At 52.9% G+C, this 26,984-nt stretch overlaps 2 protein-coding genes and 1 long non-coding RNA gene across 8 annotated transcripts; 1 reads left to right on the top strand and 2 right to left on the bottom strand.

The window, feature by feature from the left end:
* Nucleotides 1–1,501: 1,501 nt before the first annotated feature.
* Nucleotides 1,502–23,562, top strand: ELOF1 (elongation factor 1). 3 transcript variants are annotated; one of them, XR_010024623.1, is made up of 5 exons: nucleotides 1,508–1,566; nucleotides 6,092–6,225; nucleotides 6,384–6,454; nucleotides 6,719–6,839; nucleotides 23,473–23,562. XR_010024623.1 is itself a non-coding variant. In XM_063111164.1 (4 exons), the coding sequence occupies exons 2-4, from the start codon at nucleotides 6,110–6,112 to the stop codon at nucleotides 6,781–6,783; spliced, it is 252 nt and encodes an 83-aa protein (XP_062967234.1). In that variant the 5' UTR covers nucleotides 1,502–1,556; nucleotides 6,092–6,109; the 3' UTR covers nucleotides 6,784–7,423. The 3 variants fall into 3 exon arrangements, 2 of the variants coding, with proteins under 2 accessions (XP_062967234.1, XP_062967233.1); XM_063111164.1 differs by lacking the exon at nucleotides 23,473–23,562 and having other exon boundaries at nucleotides 1,502–1,556; nucleotides 6,719–7,423; XM_063111163.1 differs by lacking the exon at nucleotides 23,473–23,562 and having other exon boundaries at nucleotides 6,719–7,423.
* Nucleotides 9,938–16,150, bottom strand: CNN1 (calponin 1). The gene is made up of 7 exons (XM_063109427.1): nucleotides 16,000–16,150; nucleotides 13,921–14,042; nucleotides 11,713–11,779; nucleotides 11,483–11,620; nucleotides 11,257–11,367; nucleotides 10,732–10,878; nucleotides 9,938–10,652 (listed from the first exon to the last, which is right to left on the bottom strand). Exons 1-7 carry the CDS (start codon nucleotides 16,060–16,062, stop codon nucleotides 10,407–10,409), a joined length of 894 nt encoding a protein of 297 aa, XP_062965497.1. The 5' UTR covers nucleotides 16,063–16,150; the 3' UTR covers nucleotides 9,938–10,406.
* On the bottom strand, nucleotides 22,035–26,943 carry LOC134388261 (uncharacterized). 4 transcript variants are annotated; one of them, XR_010024627.1, is made up of 4 exons: nucleotides 26,770–26,943; nucleotides 24,920–25,119; nucleotides 23,433–23,566; nucleotides 22,035–22,708 (listed from the first exon to the last, which is right to left on the bottom strand). It is a non-coding gene; the product is annotated as an uncharacterized LOC134388261 (long non-coding RNA). The 4 variants fall into 4 exon arrangements; XR_010024626.1 differs by having other exon boundaries at nucleotides 26,813–26,942; XR_010024624.1 differs by lacking the exon at nucleotides 24,920–25,119 and having other exon boundaries at nucleotides 26,770–26,930.
* Between the last annotated feature and the right edge of the window lie 41 nt (nucleotides 26,944–26,984).

Below are 26,984 nucleotides of genomic sequence, written 5' to 3'. Positions count from 1 at the left end.
CTCCTCACCCTTGGTGGCCTCCTCTGAACTCAAGGCTTCGAACAACCTCCACATGCTAATGACTCTCAAAACTCCACCCATTTTTCTCCCAAGCTCCAGACTCCCATTTCTTTTTGGACGGCTGGCCGGTATGGGGATCTGAACCCTTGACCTTGATGTTATTAGCACTGCACCCTGACCAACTGAGCTGCCCCAGATTCCCATTTCCAATGGCCTGTTCCACACCTCCCTTGTTTGTCTCACACTTGTTGAGGCCAAACACAAAACACGACCCTTGACTTCTCCAATCATCCCCAGTAAGCCTTCCTCCTCTGAGTAAGAGGCAACACCCAGTAAGTAGCTCAGTACCGGAGTCATCCTTCATTCTCTCCCCTCCTTCACTCCATCGTAAGTTCCACAGGAGCTACCTCTGCTTAAATCTCACTGAGCATCAGCCCCCCAACCTCTCGGCCGAATTTCACAACCCCCTCCACTATCATGTGCTCAGAGATCCACATACCCTTCTCTACTGCACCAAAGAGTATCATAATTGATCCTTAATGTTCACGTCCAGATTCGTCATTAAATAGTGGAAATTGTGGGCCTTTTCCAGATGCCCCCTGCCCCAGCTCCAAAACCAGCTTGGCTTCATACGTAGACTTCGAGGTCTGTAAACTTCTGTCCACATCCATTAACACTACCCTAGCCCAGGCCACCACCACATCTCATCTAACTACTGCAATGGCTTTCAAACCGGTCCCTCACCATCCCTCTACCATCTATTCTCCACCCAGCAGCAACAGTGGGCTTTTTAAAACACAAATCAAACACTTCTCTGCTCAAAACCCAATAAAAGTCCTTAATATGGCCCACACGACCCCACACGATCTGTCTCCTGTCTTCCTCTCCTACCGGATCTTGATGCTCAAAGTGTGGTCCGTGGACCAGCAGCATGGACGTCACCTGGTAGCTAGTCAGAAATGCAGACTCTCGGGGCCTACCCCGGACCAGCTGAAGAAAAACTTAATTTTTAAAAAATATCCGTAGGTGCTCATTAAAAGAGTTTGAGCAGAGCGTTTCACAAGCTTACCAGCTTTCCTCTCTCCCTGATTCAGCTATAAAAGTACTTGCTATTCCTCAGCGCTGGGATATTTGAGTGGACAGAACTTCGAAGGTGGGCTACGAGTGTATGGCGCTAGAATTAGGAAAGACAAGTGGGACATCCTAGGAAGACAGCGTGACCGACGGCGAGGCCTCCGCCCTAGTACTGCTATGGCCCAGCCCCACGCTCCTGAAGCGCGGAAATAGCCACTCCTGGGAACTGACCAGAAAGCACCTGCCACGCGCGTTGCAAAGATTAAATGCATGGGGCCCTGGCGCAGGCGCACTGAGACCCCGTCCCCCCCCGCTCTGAATTTGAATGCGCGTGCGCACAGAGAAACAGCCGAAGGAGGCGGGACCTGCTCTGCCCGCGCCGAGGGTGGGCGGGACCCGAAAGAAGGAGAGGGATTTCCGCTTCCGATGGGAGCCGGAAGTCACTGTCTCCCGGGTGAACAGGCCCTTTGCAACCAGGGAAGGCGAGTGCAGGTGACGCTTTGCGAGGGCGGGCATTGGGGCCGGGCGGGATGGGGCACTCTTGTACTCAAGGCGTTTACTGGGTCGTGGAGGAGGTGCCGGGGGCCCCGGGCTTGCGGGGCGGCCAGTCTGAGAAATTCTCGACCCCCGATCCCAGCCTGCTAAGCGCTGGTGCTCGGTGCCTGGACTCTGCGGGCGGCCGTTGGGAGGCGATGCCGAAGCCTCGGTGAGCCGAGAGGAACCGCCAACCCTCCACCTCCTGTGTCCCGGCAGGTTCGGGGGACGACCCCTCTTCCAGCCCCTCTTGAAGCCCTGGGACTTACGTCGCCGCAGGACATTTCGAGGCCTTTGCAAGCCAGAACTTGTTCCTGCGGTGGAAGGGGGGGCGGGGTTGGGCGGGGAGGCTTTGGTCACCGGATAGAATGAGATTCTGGGACCCGTCCTTAGGTTCTGATTCGAGAGACTTAATTATACATCTAACAATAGTTGTTAAGCGCTTAATGTATACAAGGCAATATGCGTCCTAGGGATTTAGCATTGAACAAAACACGTCCGCGGAGAACTGACGTTCTACTGGGGGAAGATCTGAGGTTAGGTTGAGAAATCGGCATGGTTTGAGCACCTCAGGTGATTCTTTTGCAGCCGGTCGCCAGGTCTGGACTTAGACTACAAAGCAGAACAAAACACTGCCCTGGTAGGTGAGAGCATAGGCTACAGAACAGGCTACACCTTACTTATTTAAACCTTTGGGGTCTTGTGTAATCTGGCCGATGCTTTCCTCTTCTCTTGCATCTCATACCCTTCTCCCCTTTGCTCACTGAGCTGCAGCAATACAGGTCATCTCTTTCTCGAAAGAAAGCATATTCTGCCCCAGGGCCTTTGTAGTTGACATTCCCTCTGCCTGGATTACCTTGAATGGCTTTCTTCTCTCATTCAGGCCTCAGTTTAAAAGACTCTTACTCAGAGGGTCCTTCCCAATCCCCTCTAATCTGAAGTAGCCCCTCTCCAGAAACTTTCACTTAACCCTGTTTTATTAACCTCATAGCACTTATCAGTATTTGAAATTATTTTGCTTATGAGTTTACTTGTTAGGGGTCTGTCTTCCTCCACTAGAATTTAAGTTCCACAGGAACAGATACCTTACCTGCCTTGTTGACTGCAGGATTAGTATCACTTAACAAAGTTCTTGGAATTTGTTCACTGATTCTTTCATTCCATAAATATTTGTTGAGTGTCAGCTCTGTGTCACGTTCTAGCCATGTTCTAGGCTCTGGGTATACAAAGAAGAGACCTATATCTGTGCCCTGGTGGAATTTACATTTGCAGGGTGGTGGGCTGAGTTGGAGATGCAGGGAGAGCAATGGGTGTGACGCAGACCGTGGCACTGGCCCCGGAGGTGGCAAGACATGGTCATGTTCTGGATGTTTATAGAGAGGAGGAGGAGCAGAGGCAGTATTGGGTAAGGGGTTTGAGAAAGAGAGAAAGGAATCAAGGATGAACCCAAGGTTTTTGGCCTGAGCACCTGGAAAGAAGGAATTGCAATAAGCTGAGATGGGGAAGACTGTGGGAGAGCAGGTTGAGGTGTTGAGCTCAGTTTTTGTTTTTTGTTTTTTAAGGTGACTGGTAAGGGGATCTTAACCTTGGCTTGGTGTTGTCAGTGCCACGCTCAGCCAGTGAGCAAACCGGCCATCCCTATATGGGATCCGAACCCATGGCTTTGATGTTATCAGCACCGCACTCTCCGAGTGAGCCACGGGCCGGGCCTTGAGCTCAGTTTTGGACAGTTTTGTTAGATATCAGGTGGAGGTGTGGCTAAGGTAGGGAGTTGTTGAGGCTGGAGAGGAGGGAGTCATAGAGGAGGCACGGAACCCTGAGACTGGTTGAGATCTCCATGGAGATGAGTGCTTTAGTCCCCCTTATCCTTGGTTTCACTTTCCACAGTTTTAGTTACCCACAGTCAACTGAGGTCTGAAAATATTAAATGGAAAATTCCAGAAATAAACAATCCCTAAGTTTCTAATTGGGTGCCATTCTGAGTGGTGTAATGAAATTTCTAACCGTCCCACCCGGAACATGAATCATCCCTTTGTCCAGCGTAGCCACGCTGTCTATGCTACCTGCCTGTTAGTCACTGAGTAGCCGTCCCAGTTATCAAATCAACTGTGTCACAGTGCTTGTGTTCAAATAACCCTTATTTTACTTAATAATCGTTCCAAAGCGCAGCAGTAGTGATTCTGGCAAGTTGGATATGCCAAAAGAAGCTGTAAAGTGCTTCCTTTAAGTGAAAAAGTGAAAATTCTTGACCTAATAAAGAAGGAAAATAAATCATATGCTGGGGTTGCTAGATCTATGGTAAGAATAAATCTTCCATCTGTAGGAAATTTGTGCATCCTACATGTAGGGGTCAGTGCTATCCACGATTTCAGGCATCCACCAGGGGTCTTGAACATATCCCCCACAGATAAGGGGGGATAGACATCTACTGTATAGACGGAGAGGTGAGAATCTGAAGATTGCCCTCATGGCTCTCTTATCACTAGAGAAATTGGCCAGAGGCTGCAGCAGGGGAGGCAAAAGGGAGCCACCAGTGAGGCGGGGTCGGGCAGAGTGGGGGTCCTGAGAGCCACACTGGAGGACTGGGAGGAGTGACCAGTGTGTCCAGTGCCCTGAGGAGAGTGGACTGCCCACTGGGGAACTGTGGAACCACCAATGACCTTATTTGGGGGATGGGGGTGTAGAGAGAATGGGAGGGGACACAGACTGCTGTGCACTAGCAAAGCCTGCAGGGAAATGGGGTAGTTGGAAGAGGATGCAGAGGTTGTCTTTTTCTTTTTGAAATGATGAGAGAGGTGATGACAAGTGTGGCCACAATCCAGTAGAGCTGGAAAACTTGACGTTGCTGAAGGAAAAGGGGATGGGGTCAGGGCAGAGGGAACCTGTTGTCTGTGCGGGAAACCCAGACATACTTCCACAGCAGAAGACGGAAGGCCATGTGGGTGGTCCCAAGAGCTGTCTTCCCATTGCTTCTGTTTACTCAGTGAATTCCAAGCCCCCTCGGTTAAGAGTGAGGGTGTTCTGTCAGGAGTGGTCACTAATGAGCAAAACTCTGCTCTTTATTCTGGGAGGCGCTGGCAGTGTGGTGTGTGCATGTGTGTGGTGGATGAGGCCCATTGGGAGGATCAGAGGTTGCAAACAGAGAGCCCCAAGCACAGCCTAGCATGGGAGTGGCACTCAGGGGTAGCTGCGCTGCTGCCCTACCCAGCCACCTCCAAGACATCTGTCCCTGGGTGTCCGTCTGCCACTTGACCCCATCATCTTCCCCAACACCCTGTTCTTATGTGTTAGACATCAGGGAATGATCCACCTTCTCCCCCTATTCACCAACTGTGTCCTCACCCCAACCTTGGGAGTCCTGAGACTCTCCTCTTCTCACACTCACTCCGCTGACTTGTCTCCCTGTCTCTCTCGCTCACTGCTGTCTGTCACCCCAAACAGCCCTCTGGTGGCCCTGACTTCATCTTCATCCAGACTTCTGACTCATACTCCTCAGACCCTCAAAAGCACACAGTGGTTTCGTCCTTTCACTCTTCAAGGGCTTTAGGATCCATCCAAACGTTCAAAACACTTCTCCTGTCCCTGCTCCTTCAGCATGCCAGGGGAAAGGCACCTGTCCCTGAGCCTTTGCAAATACTGTTCCTCTATCAAAGTGCTTGTCCCACTTCTCTGCCTAGCAGTCTGTCATCTGCAGAGAGGCAGGCAGCCCAGAGGCCCATCTGGAGGCTGTCAAATCCCCAGACTGTCACTCCTCCTGGATGGCACTTGTATGTCCCTTGTCCCTCAATAAGAGGAGCAGTCAGAATAAAACCACCAGCTCCTAGGGGGCTGGCTGGTTAGCTCAGCTAGTTAGAGTGTGGCCTTCTGAAAACACCAACGTCAAAGGTTCGGATCCCCGTGCCAGCCAGCTGCCAAAAAAAAAAGAAAACAAAACAAAAGAAAAAAATCACCAGCTCCTAAACAGATTCTAACCAACTCCTAACCAGCTCCTCCTGGCCCTGTGCAACTAGCCTGTCCTGGCCTGTCCTAGAGTCTCTGGTGTCATCCTCACCAGGAACAGTGGCTACCTAGTGTGGATGGGCCAGGCCCTGTGCTAAACACCTTACTTACCATTCCTCATTTCAGCCCCACAAGACTGCTCTGAGATAGCAACCTCAGCTCTCTTTTATAGATGAGGAAGCCAGGACACAGAGAGATTAAGTGACCTGCCCACTGTCACTCAGTAAGAGGGGAGTTGGGGTTAGCACCCAGACTGCCTAACACTATACCTTTCCCTCAGCCCTTCCACCCACAGTGCACTGGATTTGTCCTGCCCGGGGCCTGGGAGCCTCATCCCTTAGGGGCAGAGGCCTGGGCACCATCGTGCACGACCTGCTTCACTATGGCCATTCCAGGCACTCTTTGTGTTCCTGCTTCCTAGAGCATTGAGCTGGGGGGCTGCACTGGTCCCCCGAGTCACTGCCTTTTGCCCCACCTCCTACAGGTTCACCCACCTGCAGACATGGGACGCAGAAAGTCAAAACGGAAGCCGCCCCCCAAGAAGAAGATGACGGGCACCCTGGAGACCCAGTTCACCTGCCCCTTCTGCAACCACGAGAAATCTTGTGACGTGAAAATGTGAGTGGGGGACAGGGCAAGGGATCCACCTCGGGGCACCCAGGCTTCCCCTCTCCCCTCCACATCCTCTGCTCTGCCATGTGCCTCCCTGGCTGGGGTGTCGTTTCACAGGCTCAGGGCACATCGCTCACTAGTCTGTCCACCTTGTCCCATTTCAGGGACCGTGCCCGCAACACCGGAGTCATCTCTTGTACTGTGTGCCTAGAGGAATTCCAGACACCCATCACATGTATCCTTGGAAACTCAGGTGTTTTCTGGGGGTGGGGGCGGGGCGGTCAGAGTGGGCTGCCCCAGGACACCTGGCCAAGGGTCAGGGGGCTGCAGCTCAGCCCCTGCTGTGTGCCCTGGTGCAGAAGAACAGGTGCCGCCAACTAACTTAAACATGAAGTGACGAGGTGCAGGGCAGGGTCAGGCTGACACTGGTGTGAGCAGCAGAGGTGCATGCAGGGAAGGGGTCCAGTGCCACCAATCATCCTTGACCTATGTGGCTCAGATCTGTCAGAACCAGTGGACGTGTACAGCGATTGGATAGACGCCTGTGAGGCGGCCAATCAGTAGCAATGCAGAAGACCCGCCCCCTGGGCAGCCCCGCCTGCCGTGGACCCACCTGCTGGGTACTAGTCCAGAGACATTCCAGGGGTCTGGGGTGTGGGTCCAGGGCTGTCGCAGCCCTCCATGTGTGTGGAATGTGTGTTAGTGTGAGTGTGTGTGGCTGCTGGGGTGAGCATGGGTGTGTGCGTATAAATACAGGGTGGAGTTGAAGGGATGAGGGGTCTGAGGGGCCTGAACTGGCCTTACTTGGCTCCAAAAGCCTTTGGTTAACTCCCTTCTCCAGCCCCTGCACACCCCGCCCCTAGCTGTAGGGCCCTGGCTCCTGCCAGGGGGACTAGGGGCAGTTTCCCATCATCTGGGCAAGGGAAGTCCGAGAGAGGCTGGAGTGGGCCCTCTCCAGCCTCCTTCCCCACCTCACCAGCACCTTGCCCATTTGAATTGGACTTCCTGCCCTCCTTCCCTACCTTCCAATTCCCGTGGCCTGCTATTCAAAGCCACCGTTCTCCAGGTCCCTTGGCCGGGCCTTGGCAGAGAGCTGGCTTCCCCAGGCTAACCGGGAAGCCCGTTTTGTGGTTAGTGGCTTTTGTAGAGAAGGCAGGGGTAGGGCTGGGGACAGCTGTCAGTCACAAGTCCTTAAATAAAGCAGCCAATGCAAATTCCTGGCTGTCCATGATTTCTCAGGTTCTGGGCCTGCCTCAGCACCAGAAGCGGGGGTTGGGGGTTGGGTTTGAGCTCAGCTGTTCAAGAGTTGGCTTGGTGGCCCATTGGAGGTGGGGTTTGGTCTGTCCTCAAACTGTCCAATGTTTTATTCACTCAACAAGTGTTCAGGCTCACCAGTGATCTCAGCTGGTTAGAGTGTGGTGTTATAACACCAAGGTCAAGGGTTTGAATGTTCTTACCGGCCAGCCATACACACACACAAAAAAATGAAAAACAAGCATTCAGGGTGAAACAGGCATGGGACACGGATGGACCAGAGAGACATCTGGTCGTGGGTTTATGGCAGTCACAATGAAAACCAGGGCATGGGGGAGGTAGGAGAGACGGGTAGTCAAGGAAGGCTTCCTGGAGGGGCAACCTGCTGCTTTCAGGGCTTGCCTGCTTTATCCCCATATGAGACAGGTGCCGAAGCTCGCAGATGTGGTAACTGAGGCCAGAAATGGGAGGTCACTGGCCCAAGGTCCCAAAGCTAGAAGGTGACACAGGTGGGACTTGAGCCCAGGAAGCCTGGCTTTGTAGCCCACAATCTCACTTCCTTGTGAGTCCAGGATCCAGGCGGAGGGACCAGCTCATTTGCTGTCCTGAGGGCTGTGGGCAGGGCAGGGATGCTGGCAAAAGGTACAGTCCATGAAAGGGACCTTTTTCCAAGGGTACTGAGGAATCTCCAAAGGCTGGAGGTGGGGGCAGGACACATGTGGCTGACGGTGAGCCCCTGGGGGCTGTGCTGCCCTCATATGGTCTTATGGTTGACAGGGACCCCAGTACACAGCAGCCTGGGCAGATCCAGCCCCTCCACCTGGCCTGATGGCCTGGGCAGCAGGTGTCCTCGTTGGGGCTTCGGAGTCCTCATTGGCACAGCGGGAATGCTGAAGGAAGCTTCCTCCCAGGGCCATGCTGAGGATGGAATGGGAGGTAGAACTGCCAGGCATGGCACAAGCTAGTTCTGGGGCTACCCAGGGAAGTGACAAGTGGGAACAGCTGAGGAAAGCGTTGAGCTGGCCCAGAAGCCCTGCCACCAGGTGGGGCTGCTGAGTCTGGCATGTGCCACCAGAGGCCCATCCTGCCTTGACATGCCCCTCCGTGGTGCTCCCACCTCCTTCAAGGCCCCAAGGAAGGTCCCCCAGCCCTGGCAGGAGCAGAGTGGTGGATGGACGCCTGGGTTGGGGGGTGCCCTCTGGGATCCAGCAGAAAGGGGGCTTGTTCTTCTGGCACCTGTGGCCCTCCCTGCCACCCGCCCACCCCAGTCTCACAAGCCAAGTGCTAATATGGTGCTGTTTTCCAAGGAGGCAGGGCCCTGAGCCAGGCATGGATTCGATCCTTCTCACATAGCTTCCCCGTGCCGGCCCTGGGGGAGCAGGACTCGCAGTAGCCAAGCCAAGAGCGCCTGGAATCCGGTTTACAAGTCCCCAGGGGGGAGTGTGTCTGTGCAGGCAGCTCTTCTGGTGTCTGTCTCTGCAGGTCCCCACGTTCCAGCCTTGACCCCTGCCCTGGGCCCTCCTCTCTGCTTCTCTGCATCCTCTCCTTGGAACCCTGACAGTTGGTGGCTTCCAGGCAGGATGTCTGGGACCCTCCTGTGTGGAGAACAGGGTCCCCTCTGAAACATGACAGGGTTGGGGCCCTTTCCACAGGCCAGATTCCAGGCTCAGCCTTCAGTGGGCTGGGAGCAAACCATACCCCAGAGGCAACTGTACCCCATGGTAAGCTACTCAGCTGCCCTGTGCCAGTGGATAAAGGGCCATTGTCCTGGCCCCGATATGCTTGTCCTTTCCCACTTCCCTGTCCCCTCCACACAATCCAGGGCTACAGGTATCACCCTGCCCACAGGGGCCAGCAGGACCCCGGCTCATTGTCCTTTCTCATTGGTGCCACTTGGACCTCAGCAGCGCTTAAAGATTTGGCACATCTCCCCCTGTCTAGAGGCGTCATTTCACTTAAGCTTCCTGCTGACCCCAGGCTCACGGTCCCCATTTTCCTGATAGGGAAACAGGCTGAGGGAGGGGAAGTGATTTGCCCAGGGTCACCCAGCCAGGAGCCGCAGGGGTATGATTCACATCCCGGTGCTGGGCTCCTTCTCAGCACAATCCGCAAGCCCCCGGGAGAGGCCTGTGAGTGCCAAGCATGTGTGTGTATGTTGTGTACACATGAGGCTCTGTGTGCATCAGCGCTTTGGGTGTGCCTTTCTATGTGTCATGGTGGAGTGTGGACCACACGTGTGTGTGTATCTGTGTGTAAAAGGGCGGGGTGTTGGGAGGGTATGAGACGGGGTGCCTTCCTGCGTCCAGCTGAGTGCTGTGAGGTCTGTGTGTGTATGTCAGCGTGCCTGTGCAAGATGTGCGTGCGGGGAATGGAGTGTACCTGAGCCAGGCTGTTTGCACATATGTGCATGTGTGTGTGTGTGAGCCACTCAGGCCCTGAGACGCAGTAGCCCGGAGGCCTTGGGTGATTTTACAGCTATTTATTGTGCTCCAGTGAAGTAGAAAAAGAAAGTGCTCGCGTCACAAACGCTGCTGTCACATCCACGTACGCCAGTCGCTGCAAACCAAACTGCGTGTGTCCGCTGGGTCTCTGGGCATGCAGTTTGCGCCCACTGCGGGAATGGGGTGGGGGCAGGCCGAGCCGGGCTCTGGGGGCTTCGCTTGGGGGGCTTCTGGCCCTGAGGGTACCCACTTGTGAGGGAGTTGGGGGGATGGCTGGAGTAGCTTTGCTCAGTGCATCCTTTGGGTGCTGTCGGGGACACCCGGCTCTAAGTTGGACCCTGCAGCACTACAGGGAGAGGGCCCCCTTCCCTGCACAGGCCCCCCAGTCTGCACTCCCCAAATTCTAGCCCTGTAGGCAGGTGCCAGGGGGCTGGAGGACGCCATGCAGGGAGAGGGTGCTCCCTGGGGGAAGGCGGGGAGGCCCACGGCCCCCTAGGCGGAGTTGTAGTAGTTGTGCAGGTGGTGGTTGTGGGCGGGCTCGCCCAGCTCTGGGTACTCAGGTGTCAGGCAGTACTTGGGGTCGTACACCTGGCGTGGCAGCCCGTACACCGTCATGCCTCGCTGCGACGCCCCCTTGTTGCTGCCCATCTGCAGGCTGACGTTGAGCGTGTCACAGTGCTCCATGCCCAGCCCCGGCTCAAAGATCTGCCGCTTGGTCCCTGGTGCGGTCATGCCGGCCTGTAGAGGGCAAGGGGGGTCAGGCTGTGGGGACAGCATGGGGCCCTGCCAGCGCCCCCTGCGCCCCCACCCCCCTCACCTGGCTGGCTCCCTTGTTGGTGCCCATCTGCAGGCTGATGGTGGCCTGGTCCAGGGGCTGGTCCGTCCCCAGCTTGGGGTCGTAGAGGTGGCGCCGGGTGCCATAGGCTGTCATGCCCTGCTGGCTGGCAAACTTGTTGGTGCCCATCTACGAAGCCAGAAGGAGAGTCAAACAAAGGATTAGAGGCTCACCATGGGCCACAAAATGTAGCTGATGTCCGAGGAGGGGTCTCTGTGTCCACCCTTGGGTTACAGACTGGACACTGAGGCCCAGAGTGGGCATATCACATGACCGACTTCTAGGGTTCAAATCCCAGCCGGCCACTCATCAAATGGGAGATCCTGGCAAGTGAGCTAGCTTCTCCAGGCCTCAGTTTCCCCATCTGCAGAAAGGGTATGAGTAACATTGCTTGGCCTATAGTAAATGCCAAATATCCTGTCCCCAAAAGTCTTCAGGGTCCAGGGTGGCCTCTTCGACCTCCCTGCTCAGCTCAGCAACAAGAGCCAGGTGAGGGACGGGCGGTACCTGTAGCCCGATGATGTTCCGCCCTTCTCTTAGCTTCTCTGGCTCAAATTTCCGCTCCTGTTTCTCTGCGTACTTCACCCCCACGTTCACCTTGTTTCCTTTTGTCTTGGCCTGGGTGCAGTGAGGAGGGCAGGGACTGACCAGGGAGCCTCCAAGCAGTGCCTGCTCCCAGCCAGGCGTCCCCATCCCCCCGCCCGCCCCATGCCCGCCGTGCACCCATACTCACCATGCTGGCCAGGGCCAGGAGTGTGGACTGCACCTGGGTGTGGTTGGTGTTTTCAAACAGATCGTTGGCCTCAAAGATGTCGTGGGGCTTCACCCCGTACTTGGTGATGGCTTTGATGAAGTTGCCGATGTTCTCCAGCTGGAGGGGAGCAGGCGGCGGTCAGTGGTGAGAGGGTGGAGGTCGGAGGGGCTCGTGGGCAGGGGGACGAAAGAGGTTGAGTCTGGGCTCACCTGGTGCCAATTTTGAGTCGACTCATTTATCTTCTTCACAGAGCCTGGCTGGAGCTTATTGATAAACCTACAAAGAAGAGGGGAGGGGTATGAGAAAGGTTACCCCCTGCCATCCCCTCCTGTCCCAACCAATGGTGTGTCTGAGCAGCCTCACTGGTGGTCACAACTGTCTCCTTTTTGAGGAGGCAACTGGCCAGTATAGGGATCCGAACCCTTGACCGTGGGATTATCAGCACCACGCTCTTTCAAGTGAGCCAGGCCCCTACTTTTCTCTACATGGGGGGAGTCCACCAGGCCTCTTCCCTGACCACACTCACCCCATTGATGATCTCATCCAGTCTCTACTTTAAGTGCCATCGATATGCCATCACCACCCCAGCATCTCCCTGCAGCCCAGGCCTCTTGCTTTCCAATCCAGGTGCCTCCATGGGCATCTCAAATCAAACACACCCCCTCCAGACTCCTGACACCAACCTCCCACCGCCAAGCTCCATAACCGGCAACCCATCCTCCCAGGTGCTCAGCCCAAGCCTGCTGACTTGCCTGGACTCCCCTTTCCCCTTCTCTCAGCCCCACATCCAGTCCCTCAGCAAGTCCTTTGGCTCTGCCTTCTAAATACACCCAGAGTGCTGGCCGGTTAGCTCACTTGGTTAGAGCACAGTGTTGATAACACCAAGGTCAAGGGTTCGGATCTGCCTAAAAATAAAAAAAATATATATCCAGAAACCCACTCACCCCTCATTCCTCACCACCTCCTCCCTGCTCTGAGTCACTAGCGTCTCTCTCCGGGGACCTCGAAGTGGCCAACCCATGGACCCCCAGCTTCCACCACACCCCTTGCAGACCCTTCGTATCACAGCCAGCAGGGCCTTTTTAGTGCAATTCAAGTTACCCTCTAGTTCAAAATCCTCCAATGGTTTCTCAGTGCCTTCTGAATAAAATCCTAACTCCTTTGCATGACTGCAGGCCCTAAGTCATCTGGCCCCCAGTTCACCCTGCCACTTCGTCTTGCTCCACATCCCCTCACTCACTCAGTGCCAGCCACGCTGCCTTCCTTGGTGTTCCTTGAACAACCCAAGCACGCTCCTACCTCCGGGCCTTTGCACAGCTGTCCCCTCTGCCTCGACTGTTCTTCCCTCAGACCTCCTGGGTCCCTCCCTCACTTCATCCAAGATCCTATTCAAATGTCAACTCCTCAGAAAGGCCTCCCAGGCACTCTGTAGGAAACAGCACCCCCCACACCTGGCCCCTTCTTCCCCTTGACTTCTCTTGACATTTACCATCACAGGCAAGTACATGATTATTTCATCAGTGATTTGATTAACCTCCCCCACTAGGACTAAAGCTCCCTGTCAAACTCCGAGTCCAGCCTGTTTTGTTCACCGTCCCCAGTACCTAGACCAGAGCCTGGCACACAGCAGAAGCTCTGTAAATATTTGGGGCATGAAAGAATGAATGAATGATTGGGTGGGTGGGTGCCTCTGCACTCTTTCAGGCCTGAGCAGCCCTCTGTCTGAACTGGAACACCAGCATGTCCCCCGCATTTCTTGTTCCTAGTTGATCGAGGTGGAACAAGATGAACACCCCCCAGCCCTCCCTTGGTGCGGCCGCGCCTTCTGAAAGCCTCTCCAGGGTGCGCCCTGGCCCTCACTCCACCCTGGGTCAGACTCAGAGATGCAGACAGGGCTGTGGCTGGGCTCAAGGCCCCACCCAGCATCAGGGGTGTGGTGGAATTGGGGCTTGGGAGCTGTGAGGGTCTTCATCTCCCTCGGTGAAGAGATTCTGAGGGCAGTAGAAAACCAGGGCCTACTTAAAGGACTGTGACACATCCCTCACGTCACCAAGCCAGCAACGAACAGTGGTTGGTGCCTGCTGCCTTTTAGCTGTGACTTCTCTTTCCGGGGGCTGTGGAGGCCATAGATGGGCCTGCACTGCATAGCATGGTGGCTAATGTTCTGGACTCGTTTCCATTGGAACAGGATGGGACTTTGGGCAATGTGTTTTACCTGAGCCTCAGTTTTCTTTGGCTGTTCAATGGGTACAATAATTATTTGCCACCTAGAGGACAGTTTTGAGGTATCAGATAGAAAGTGTTTGGCTCAGTTCCAGTCTCACGGTCATTGGAAGAGTTGAGGGGCCACATGGAGATGGGTGCACCGGTTGGGGGGCAGCCCAGGGCAGGGTCTGGACCACAAGAGCCCCACTCACTCGCAAAGAATGATGCCATCTTTGAGGCCGTCCATGAAGTTGTTGCCGATGCGGCGCCCTGTCACCCCCTCGATCCACTCTCTCAGTTCCTGCTCCTGCTGGTGGTCGTATTTCTGGGCCAGCTGGGGGAGGGGGACACAGAGAGGGTGGTGAAGACGCAGTGGGGAGCGGTCTTGGCTCCCTGAGTCCCATCCGAGTCTCCCCTGGCCCGATCACCTTCCTCGTCCCTTCCCAACTAAGGCAATTCTGCCCCGAAACCCATGGGGGGGCTGCAGTGGGCTGAGGGCCAGGGAGGTGGCACCTGCCCAGGGGGCCATTCCGGGCATTCTGAGGTTTGGCATCAGGGAATGTGGACAAGGAGGGTGGAGAGCACGATCCTCCGAGCTGGGGGGCGGCGCCCAGCCTCTCGGTTCCCCCTCCAGGCCAAACTTGGGGCTTTGCTTCTCCTGGCCCTGCCCCCTCCACTCCCCTGTTGGAAGAAGACGGGGCGCCTGGGCAGGGGAGGAGGAGGCCTAAGGAGGTGCGCCTGGGGGCTGGCTTGTGGGGGGCTGCTGTCTTATATCTCTGTCTCTCCCCAAGTCCTCACTTCTGGGCTGTCTGGCTGGGGGTGGAGGCTTGCCTACGTCTTACTCCTGACTCCTTGTGGGTCTGTATTTCTCTCTCTCCCAGCTCTCTCTTTCCTTGGCCCAGTCTTCGTGTCCCCATCTCTCTGGGTGGCTAGTCCTTGTCTGGCTGGGGGTGGGGCTCCTGGCTCCTGAATCTCTGCCTCTGTAGGTCTCTTTCTCTGTCCCAACTCCGGTGGGAGGTGGGGCTCGTCCGCTTTCCCTCTCTGCCTCTCCATCCTCATCTTGGTGTTATCTTGCTCCTGGCTCGCCCTCCCCCGTCTGTCTCTCTCGCGTCTCAGGCCCCCAGTGTCTCTGTCTGCGTCTCTCTCCACTCTTCCCTCTGCGCACTTTGTCCCCCTCCTCCCGTTTTTCCGGAACCCTCCGCCCCAGCCCAGCCAGGCTCCCGCCTGTGGGGGATCGGGCTGCCCCTTGTCCTGGATAGAGGGGAGGTGGGGGGGCGGCCCCCTCACCTGGCCCCGGCTCTGCCGCCCCCCTCCCCACCAGCCCGGCTTTATAAAGCAAACCGGCCCTTATATAGCGCGGCCCGGGCTCCCCGAGGCCGCCTTATATGGCGCGGCAGCTCCGCGCGGCTCTGCAGCCGGCTCAGGGGGGAGGGGGCAGCACTAGGATCTGTCTCCCGCCTAAGCACCCGCCCCCTCCTCCAGCCCTGAGGATCCCCCGACCCACGTTCCAATCCCAGCTCCCCACTTCCTCGCTGTGGGACCCTGGGAAAAGCCACCCTGAGCCTCAGTGTTCCCCTCTGTCAAATGGGACTGGAACTCCTCCCCTGGCAGCACTCTTGGGAGGATTCCAGTGGGGTGGGGACTTCAAGATCCCTACCTTGGAGAAGCTGACCCGATTCTGGTTAAGGGATTAAGTCCCTGGTCCCAGTTCTGCACCTGCCATATCTTGAACCTTAGCTTGCTTCTCCTCTCTGAACCTCAGTTTACCCATCCATAGCCTGAAGATGGTGTCCCCATGTCTTCCTAGCTCACAATTAGAAGACCCCTGCCCTATCCCTGATGCTTGCTCCCTCCCCTCCCCAGCTGTCTCCCTCTCCCCTCATGATCTCCCACACTTTCTGAGCTGCACTTCCCAGGACCCACAGCTCTCAAGTGCTCCTCAGTTTCTTTGTCTGGGAATGTGGGAAAAGTCAACTCGTCTTCCCCAGAGGTGCTCCCCACCCAGGGACACAAAGATTAACAGAGACTCTGATCAGGTGGGGAGTTTGCAGTGGAATGACACCTCTGTTTATGTGTGGCTGCCTGTTCCCCATCCCGCCCCCCACAGCAGCTGAGGACTCTGGGATGTTCACAAGGGGGAGAAAGACAGCCCATACCCCGTACCTCTCCCCTTTCCCCTCTCAGCTTCCAAGTCACATGGGATAGGCAGGAGGGGGTTCAGGGAACCCCAAGAGCAGGGCTTCTGGCCTGGCAGGGTGTGTGGGCCAGGCCAGGGAGGCCCCCAGCCCTACCTTGTTCTTGACCTCGGCAGACAGGCCATAGGCAGGGCCTCGGTTGAAGTGAGCGGAGGACATGCTGGCTGGTGGGCTCTGGCGCTGAGGACCGGGGCAGCAGCAGCTGAGGCTCCGTCCGCTCCCTCTTTCCTCCCCACACGTTTTTGAAGCTCTGGAGGCGGCCCGGGTCCCTTCCAAGGCCGCTCCATTGGCCACAGGGGCCTGCCAAGGGGCGGGGCGCCCCCCTTGTCACCCCCCCTCGTGATGTCAGGGCCTTGGTATTGGGAGCTGATTGTGTCATTGTTTCCACCTAGGGGGGCAGCCTGCTTTATTCGGGTGTGGGGGGGGTGCTCGGTCGGATAGAGACCAACCTTCTTCCACCCTCCATCCCCCACTGTCCAGACTCTGGCTGGGTCTCTGATCTCTGGGACTGTGAGGTCATCTCTCTTGTTCTCTCTAGTCTTCAGGCAGGACTGTCACCAGTGGTAATTTAGTGAGCATCATCCTGGAATTAACTCCAGACACCAACAGGCTATAGCTTTAGGCAAGTCCCTCTCTTCTTTGTGTCTCTATTGCCACATCTGTAAAATGGGCTTATGATAGTGCCTGCCTCTTGGAGATGTTGTGAACGTTGGAAGAAATAATACCTCCAGTGTGCCCAGTGTGGTGCCAGGCACTGGGGAGGGAGGCTGGCAATAGCATTATTTCTGCTGAGTGTCCAGCACCTGAGTTCTGTCGCCTTCAACCCCTTATAAGGATGTGGGGGAGGAGAGATACTGGATCTCATCCTCCTCATCCACCTGTAGGTCACCTGAGCCACAGGGTGACTGTATAGCAGGTCCCAGGCCATGAACACCCCCCTATGTCCCTGTCCTGCCTGCCTGGGACACCTGAAAGCAGCTCCACCTGGCTCCTGGACCACAGGGGTGGGTGCCATGTCCAAATCATGCCACATATGTCAAGGCCATGTGAGTGACACTTGGGTGACATGTCAGTGACCTGCCACACACTAATGGTATGTTAAGGACATGCAACTTGATGGCCACATGCTAAGGGCACAGTTGTGATATGCCAATATGACAGCAGCCCTTATGTCAGGCCTCATTCAAAGCACCGCACATGTATCCACTTTATCCTCACAACACGCTCAGAGGTGGATGCTGTTATTACATATGCTTTACAGATGGGAAACCAAGGCCTAGGGGCATGGAATCACTTTCCCATTGTCACCCAGCTGGCCAGTGGCAGAGTAGAATTTGAACCCAGGACTCTGTCCCTAATGCTGTGAGGCCAGCACAGGGTTTCTCAACCTCAGCACTGTTGACAGTTGAGGCTGGATAATTCGTGGTGGGGAGCTGTCTTGGGCATTGTAAGACTTTAAACAGCATCCCTGGCCTCTACCTGCTAGATGCCAGTACCATACCCTTAGTCTTGATAAACAGAAGTTAGCTCAATTGGTTGGTTAGAGTGTGGTATTATAACACCAAAGTGGTCAAAGGTTCCGATCCTCTCCCAAAAATGTCTACAGACATGGGGTGGGGGCGGTGTGGGGAGGCAGATCACCTGAGTTGGGAACCACTAGGCTAAGGTGATATGCTGGCATGTCATGATATATTGAAGATAGACTTAAAATGAGCTATCAATTATTACCTGCCATGTACTAAGTGCTTTTTTGTTTGTTTGTTTGTTTTTAAAAAGATGACCGGAAGGGGGATCTTAACCCTTGACTTGGTGTTGTCAGCACCACGCTCAGCCAGTGAGCAAACCGGCCATCCCTATATAGGGATCCGAACCCGTGGCCTTGGTGTTATCAGCACCGCACTCTACCGAGTGAGCCACAGGCGGGCCCCTGTACTAAGTGCTTTGGATGTGTTAACTTACTTTGGACCTGTGAGTTTCCTTACAAGAGCCCTATGAGGTGGGGTCTATATGTGGCACAGAGAGGTGAAGCCGACTGTCTGGGTCACACAGCTGGATGGTGGCAGAGCCGGGATTCGAACACTCTGCCTCCTGGATCCTGCCGATACTGAGCAGCCAGGGCAGGCCACGGGTCGCTACTGCGCATGTGAGGACCCGCGCCCCCTGGCGGCTCGCGTGGGGCGGGGGCGGGGTCTGTCGGGGTCGGGGCGGCGGTGACGTCACGCGCTGACTCACTCGGCCCCGCCCCCAGGCCGGCGGCAGCTTGGCCATTTATAGAATCCGCGCGGGCTCTGAAGTCACGGCCCAGGCACGACGGGGGTGGGGGGTGGGGGCTCCTGGCTCGCTCCCCGTAGGGGCAGCCCGGGGTCCCCCACGGAGGTGGCTCTTTCTGGGTATGTCCTGTTGCTCCGATCCCGGGTCTGCATCTCTCTCTGAGTCGCTGTTTGTCTGTCTGCATCGCTGAGCCTTTTAACGCCTCTGTGGCTCTATGAATCTGCCTTTCTCACTGTCTTTGTTTCTCTCTCTGTCCTCAAGTCTCCTTGCTCTTTCCATGATCTCTCCATCTCCGTATCTCTGTTTCTATTCCAGGTCTCTGAGTCATTCGGTTTCTCCCTCTTGATGTCAGTGTCGCTGTATTGTCTCTCTGTGTCTCCCATCTGTGTCTCTGTCTCTGTGCCCTAACCCCAGGGGACTCCCCCATCACTGGCTGCCCGCCCATCACTCACTGCCCGTTTGCAGTCCCCTACTCAGCTCCTCTCTGGTGTTTCCCAGGCTCTAGCCCTTCTGTGCCTCAGTTTCCCATGTAAATGAGAAGTGTGGGGTCTTGTAAGGAACACAGTTTCCCGAAGGATCCAGGACAGTCTGCGAGAGGGTGGGCAGAAGAGAACTGTTCACTTAAGTGTTTGCCTCTGACAGTGGGTATTTTTACCTCCATAAAAATTTTAATTTTTTAATGAAGATCCATTGGAGGGCAGAAGAAAAAAATTTAATTTAAAAAAAGTGATTTTTAAAATAGCCCCCACCACTCTCTTCTTTCCCTGCTTTCTTTTTCTTATCTCCAGACATCTTACATAGGTATTTGTGTTTTATCTTTTTTTTTTTTTTTTTTTTTTTTTGACTGCTGGCCTTTAAGGGGATCCTAACCCTTAACCTTGGTGTTATAACACTGCCCTCTAATCAACTGAGCTAACCGGCCATCCCTGCTTTTTATCTATTTCATCCCATGAGAACAGAAACTCCATGGGGGCAGGGATTTGCCTGTTTTGTTCAGTTATACCCCCAGTGCCCGGAACAGTGCCTGCATACAGCAGGCACTCAAAAACCGCTCATTAAATAAATGCGATTGAAGTGGATGAGCTGGGACAAACCTACGTTTGTCTGAAATGTTGATGCTTAACCACACACAAAGGAAAGGCATAATTTCCCAGCACCTTCTGGACTGAGGCCAGTTGAGGTGGGGGTCCCCTTTACGTTTCTATTTCTCCCCTTCCCAGAAGAGCAATTGGGCCAGGGGAGCAGATCGGAGGCTGTGGCTGGGATTATTTCAGGCCATTCTATAGCTGTTGACTCCCTTTTCCAGCCTTGAGCTTTGCAAGGAGATGGCGATGCTTCGCAGAAAAAACATCTGGTTGAACAAGAGAGCTTTTTTTAAAAAAAGTGGACAGGTGACTATCAGATTGGCCAAAATCAGAATGCTTAGGGCTGGCCCAAGGCTCACTTGGGAGAGTGTGGTGCTAATAACACCAGGGCCGTGGGTTCGGATCCCTATACAGAGATGGCTGATTGGCTCACTTGGGAGACCGTGATGCTGACAACACCAAGTCAAGGATTAAGATCCCCTTACCGGTCATCTTTAAAACAAACAAACAAACAAACAAACAAAACCCAAAATCAGAATGCTTGACAACACACAGTGCGGGGAAGCTGTGGAAACATTGCTGATAGGTGTAGACAATTTGTTGATAGTTTTCAAAATGACAAATGTCCTTCCCTTCTGAATCAGCATATCTTCTTTTTCAGACTATTCCTAAGAAGTACAAGTGTAGGTGTGAGGAATAACATCTGCAAGAACATTTATTGCAGTGGCCTTGTGATAACAATTCACCCTATAAGTCTATCAACAGGGGACAAGAGAGATAGACAAAGATGAATCCAGAATATGCAGTACTTTGTTTCAACTAAATGAAGGCAGTGCTGTGCTGTGGTCAGGAGCAGGGGCTCCAGATCCATGTTTTCTGAGTTTGAGACATGCCCTGGTGCTTCCTGGCTGTGTGATCTTGGATACATGTCTTAACCTCTCTGTGCTTCAATTTCCTCCTCTGGAAAAATGGGCAAATTAGTAGTGCCTGCTTCCTAGGTATGTTTGTTTTTAACATTTTGAGATCATTTTAGACTTACAGAAAAGTTTCAAAAGTAGTATAGAGAATACTTTATGGTGAATAATATTCACCCAGCTGCCTGTTTTGCTTTATTTTGTTTCTTTGGCTGCTGGCCAGTACAGGGATGGAACACTGGACCTCGGTGTTATCAGCACCACACTCTAACTGAGCTCACTGGCCAGTCCCCTGCTGCCCTTAATATCAACATCTTACAAAACCTAGTACATTTATCAAAACTAAGAAATTAACCTTACTACATTATTACTAATAAGCTACAGGCTTGATTCAGATTTCTTCAGTTTTCCACTTATGCCCTTTTTCTGTTCCAGGTCCAATCAAAGAGCCCTCATTGCATTTAATTGTCATGTGTTCTTAGACTTCTCTAGCCTAGGACAATCCCTCAGTCTCTCATGACCTTGACACTTCAGAAGAGTTACTGGTCAGTTATTTTATAGACTGTCTCTCAGTATGACTTGTCTTGATTCAGTCGAGATTTTTGCATTACTGGGAAGGATACCAGAGAGGTGATGATGTACCCTTTTCAGTGTATCATACCAGAGGCTTCATGATGTCATTATGACTAATCGCTGGTGATGTTAACCTTGGTCCCTTGGTAAAGGTAGTGACTGCCAAGATCCTCCACTGTGAAGATGCTGTATTTCATAGGTTTCTTTTCAAGACTGCATATTAAAGAGTCTGCATCAGGGCCTCATATATAATATTGTGCTCTGTGTTAATAAATACATAAAGTATGTAAATACCCGTGTTTAAATCGACTACTTTTGAAGCCTAGCCGGGTAGCACAGTTGGTTAGAGCACTGTGTTACAACACCAAGGTCAAGGGTTTGAATCCCTGTACCAGCCAGCAGTCATAAATAAAGAAATAAATTGACTGCTTCTGGACGGATAAATAAGAAAATAAAAGCCACATCTACCTCAAGAGGGTGACATTGGAAGTTCTGAAGACCAGGGCCAGGTCAGTGACCCCCACCACCCTCAACGCTTGTCCTCACCCACTCCCCCACTGAACAGAGCGAACTGCACATGTCTACAGCTGGGTGCGCCCACCTGCTGCCCACGTGGCTGTCAACTTGCCAGGAAGGGATACGCGAGCCCTTCTGGACCGGCAGCTGATTGGCTACAGCTCCTCTCAGATTGGCCAATCACAGGAGTCCTGATGAGGCGGATGTGCTGCGGCTGCGCAGAGTCATTGAAGCATCCTAAGGGTAGCTGCTTTTGCTATAGCCCCCATGCCGGTCCACTGCACCGCAGGGGCTGAGGGACTGCAGAAATGGGCTCAGGAGGGCAGATAACCCTCCTTGCCTGAGGCCAGTGCTACTGCCATGACCCTGATTTATGTGCTGTTATTAACAGCCTAAAACTGGGGCTCTTGGTGGGGTGGGATGGGCAGGACCCCCCCCAATTTCACCTTTAGTCTCATCACATTCCCCCCTCAATTACTCCACTTCAGACACAGTCTTTGTAGTTGTTCCCTGTGCCCAAAGTGTTCCCCAAATATCCAGACGGCTCACTCGTCTTTTCCAGGTCTGTACTCAAAGGACACCCCAGCAAGGCCTTCCCTGATCCAGCTGATTTCAAACTGTAAACACCTCTCCTACCTCTTCCCTTTCTCTACTTCACTCTTCTCTAAATCGCTTGTTTTTAAAGTAGACTTTTAAAGACTGTCATGCATGTGGAAAAGTCTACAGATTAGTTTCATCAATCATTTACCTTTTTTTTTTTTTTTTGCTTTTTAATTAATGTATAACTCACAATAAAATGCACAAATCTTAATGGGAGCTCATGATTTTTCACACATGTAAAAATACATATTTTTACATCCTTGTAGTCACCAAGAAGCTCAAGCTGTAAAATATTTCCATGGAACACGAGTCTTTTGCCTGTCTTCTCCACTAGAATGTTAGCTTCCCAAGGTCAGGAATCGTTTTTGGTCACTGATGTTCTCCGATGCTTAGAACAGTGCCTGCCACAAAGGAGGCACTCATTAAATGCTTGCTGAGGGAATCTGAACCTTCTCATGGTAGGGCGGGCAAAGCTTCAGGCTCCTACGCACCTCCACCCTTTGGCCCTGGGTCCAGGTCTGCATCAGGGTTGGAGGGAACTCTTCCACATCTCTTCGGTCTCTTCCCACACTCTGCTCTGGGGCCTGAGGGCTCCCTTGCCCTGTGCTGTCATGGGAACCCATGGTGGCTAATGAGCCTCAGGCCTTGGACGGCTTAATGTGAAACACTCACAGAATGTTGAGAATGTCCAGGATCGATGTAGCCAAATTCAGTGTTCCCTCAGTTTTAGAAAGGCATCACAGTGATGCCAGCTACACAGACTACAGCCATGACCACAGCACGACCACACCACTCAGCAGGGCCACCAGTGAGTTTCAGGGGCAGTCTGCTGTAGCCAGGAACTACCTGTGGACAGGACAGTAGGAGTCAGAGGTGAAGGAGGGACAGGGGAATGCAGGAGAGGAGCAGGAAGACCTCCATATGTCCCCAGATCCAAGTATCCAAAATTGACAAATGGCTACGTACAGATAGAAGTTGGCACAGAAGCTGGCAATGTGATGCAGCCAGCTCTGGGTTGGGGGGAAGATGGGGGAAGGCAGTGACTGGGTGATTAGTCAGCTGAGCAGAAGGCAGTCACATGGGGCTTATTTTAAAGCCCCAGATGAACTAACAGACAGAAAAAGAAGCAGACAGAATCCCAGCAAGAAGGGACAGTTGCTAGGCTTTAAAAAAGTTGGGCGAACAATTGGTCTTTATTTGGTGCCAGATGCATCAGAGGCACAAGTGCAGATGCCATGATCATGTAGCAACACTTTTATTTAAGATTGCCATCCAGGTAATCCTGAACAAGTGTATATTAATTTGATTTATATTACCAGCAAAATTAAAACAATGTAAAACATTATCATAGAAAACTTGCGGCCCCCTCACCCAAAAGTATGTCTGTGAAGGAAGCCAAATTTGAGAAACACTGTCCTATATGACTCTCTTTTTATCCCCCCACACTTTGAAAACTTAAGAATCCCTTATCATGAAGTTTAATGGTCTGTTCTAGAATTGCAAGATAAGTTAATTTTCTTTTGTGGTCTATGTGAAAACAGTTAATTTTTTTTAATAAAGAAGTACTTACAGAGGACTCAGTGATTTTTGTCCCATTCTTTCTTTTCCAGGTTTTGAAGACCTTAAGAAATGGTATTAATGTGAATACATCAACTGAATGCTTTATCCATGTTTGTCCCTGCCATTAAATAAAGACACGTGCTGCTGTCAAAAAAAAAAAAAAAAGTTGGGGTGAGCTTCAAGAACATTCATTCATTCATTTAGTTATATATATATACATACACATATATATGTGTATACACACACACACACACACACACACATACATACACATTTTTTTTTTTTTTTTTTTGCAGCTGGCCAATATAGGGATTGAACCCTGGACCTTGGTTTTATCAGCACCACACTCTAACCAACTGGGCTAACTGGTCAGCCCCTACTCATTTTTTGGCAACTATTATTTATTGAGCACTGCCAGGCCCTGTCCCAAATGCTGGGGACATTGCACACAATAAGACACAAAAAATTCCTTGTATATCATAGAGCTTATAGGAAGTGGTAAGTGCTATGAAGAGAATATAATAGCATAATAATAAAAAAATAATACCCTATTTATTGAGCACTGACTGCATAGCAGGAACTATGCTAAGCCTTTTATTTGCATTATCTTGTTTCCTCTTTACAACAGCTTTATGAGATGCTTTTATTATCCCTATTTTACAGAGGCAAAGACTGAGGCCCAACAAGAGAAAGTCACATGCCCAAGGACACACAGTAAGGGACAGGACTGGGATTCCAACCAAGATCTGGAGGGCACAAAAACTAGCACTGCAGGCAGGGTGGCAGGGAGTGGTACTGTCTCCAGAGGTCTTTACACAAAGTGGTGGAAGCCAAAGAGAAAAAGCGCATTGTAACACAGGTTCCCTCAGTTTTGGAGAATCAGCACCAGATCTGGAGGGAGACAGGGCTCAGAAGTGGGCAGGGGGTTGAACTCATGTCTCCAGCTACCTCCCTTGATCCCACCTACCATACAGTAGGTAACCAGAGGCATGATCCATAGTCCATGGGGTCAGAGAAGCGAGGGGCCCATTGATCCTCACTGTGGATAGCTCTCACCAAGGCAGTGGGAAGCCTGGCATGGACAGATCATGGCCCTAAGCCTACCTCTGCCTTGGCTGGGGTAGAGAGAGACAGTGGACCAGCCCTTGAGGCTCCTGAGCTGGGCTAATCTCACTCTGAGAAACTTCCTAGAGAGGTCCCTTTCTCACCTGGACACCCTCAGCAGTGTCCACCCTCCTCTCATGCTGCTGGCTCCCCACCACCACAGGAGCAGAGCAGGGGCAGGAGCAAAGTGGAGTATGCCGACCCAGGCCCAGCGGACTCTTACAGAGAGAGGTGGGTGGTGACTGTCCCCGCAGAGAGCAGGTTGTATCAGCAGTGAGCGCTGATGGCTAGGGAGGAGAGGATGGACGAAAACCTGGGCAGGGGGGACGGGCAAGTTAGGCCCCGCTCCCTCTTCCATGTGGCCCCGCACCATCAGCCTCACCCTGGAGCTACCTGGAGTTTCACTCAAGGAGTTTGCCTGGGTCCAACGTGCTCGTAGGTGGATGCGAGGCTGTGGAGCACGCGCAGGTGGGGCACCCAGGAGCTCATTTGATACAAGGTGAATTCAGGAGGCAGAATCACAGGAGGGGCACCACAGGGGTGGTCATTGTGCTGTGGCCGCATCCATGTCCCCAAGCATCTTCTCTGCCTTCCTGTGACCAGAGAGAGGATGCCAGTTGTGCCATCACCATGTCCCCATGCTCTGAGACAAGGAGATTGTCAGGAGACCACAGGCCTGCTGCACACAGGAGAGGAGAGGTGATATCTGGGGACCCAGATAATATGTCTCTCACACACACTTGGTGGTACAGTCAGCTCTGGGTAGACCCTGAGGATTGGACACACAACCACACACAGAGATACACACGGGGCGCTACAAACACAGTCACAGTGCCCACTATGGTCATGTATACAGTCATACAAAGAGAGAGGCACAGATGCACACCATTGCCACGACAAAGAGACAGACCAACGAAAGGGTTGCTGGACAGTCACAGAATCACCAATAATGAGGCACAATCACCTATACACACAGTGTCACGTTCTATCACTGACACATCAATGGTGGGGGACGGTCACACCCATGCAGCTCAGAGACACACAGGGTGTTACAACACACACCAGTGGTTGGACATGATCATGCACGTGGAGTTCCACAACATGAGAGAATGTCCCAGGTTTGTCAAAGTCAGACCCGTTGGTATCATTTCTGGGACACAGAGTCACATGCAGAGACATACAGGGTGTTGTCATAAACATAGTGGCAAACACACAGACACAGAGACTCATACAGTCACAGACACACTTTGGAAGTCAGACCCACAATCACACAAAGAGATATGGGGTGTCCCACACAGGCATATGTGTCTCGAGTTAGTGTCACACAGATGTCACAAACACAGTTGACCCACTGGTGTTCAGACATGCAATCACACACACATTAAGGCATGGGAACAATCATGGAAATGTTGACACACATATTGCCAGCTCCTCTCAGTTGTGGGACCAATTCCACTCTCCCCTGGGTCACAGATATCTAGAAGCTGGTACAATTACAGGTGCACATGCAGCTACTGACATGTGGGCACACAAGAATTCATACGCACTCACTCTGACACTCTGTCACACACACCAATGCCCAGACGGGCCTGACTCACACTGGCACACATTGGGACCATCCCTGGCCCACACTCAGCCATATGCACACCTACACACCTTTGCTAGAGTTTTGAAACACTGCAAAAATGCATTTAAAAGCCTCACACTTTATTACCCGAATGCCACTGTCACACACACACACACACACACACACACACAGCTGCCCCAGAACACAATCATGAACACACACACAACCCCACAGAACCCTCAGCCCTTGGTGTGGGTGACCCAAGGAGTCAAACCAGAATCCATGCCCTCCCAGTTGGTGAGGGAGAGAGGGGTGTTGAGAATAAATCCCCATAAAAACCACAGCACATACTTATATGGCTGTTCTGCATAGATTAATTCAATTAAACCTAAAAAAAAATCCTATAAGATGCGTGTAGGGTTGATAACACCACGGTCAAGGGTTCCGATCCCGTTACCGGCTAGCCATCCAAAAAACAAAAACAAACGAAAAAAAACCCTATGAGGTTAAGTATTATAATTAGCCCATTTCACACAGGTAAGACAATCAAGGCAGAGATGGGTTAAGCACTAGCCCAGAGTCACGGAGCTAGATTATCAGAGCCTGTCTCCTTCACTAATGTCAGCGCTGGATCCTCAGAGCCTAGAACTGCGCTTGGCACACAGTAGGCACTCACTAAATGTTTGTCGAGCGAATAAAGGAATCCACATCTCTTTCACCTTTAATAATTCACCCCGTCATTTCAGGTGGGAAAACTGGAGTGTCCGGTGGAATTCGCGAGCCTCCCAAGTCCACGTCGAGAGTGCGGCTCGTTGTGAGGCGGGGCCAAGGCCCATCCGTCTTCCTATTGGTGCTCCTCCCTTTGTGGGCGGGGCCTATCTAAACCGGCTT

The sequence above is a fragment of the Cynocephalus volans genome, chromosome 10 (assembly GCF_027409185.1).
Source record: "Cynocephalus volans isolate mCynVol1 chromosome 10, mCynVol1.pri, whole genome shotgun sequence".
In the NCBI taxonomy this organism is placed as follows: Eukaryota; Metazoa; Chordata; class Mammalia; order Dermoptera; family Cynocephalidae; genus Cynocephalus; species Cynocephalus volans.
The sequence above is the reverse complement of the archived record's forward strand: the minus strand, read 5'-3'. Positions and strand labels throughout refer to the sequence as shown.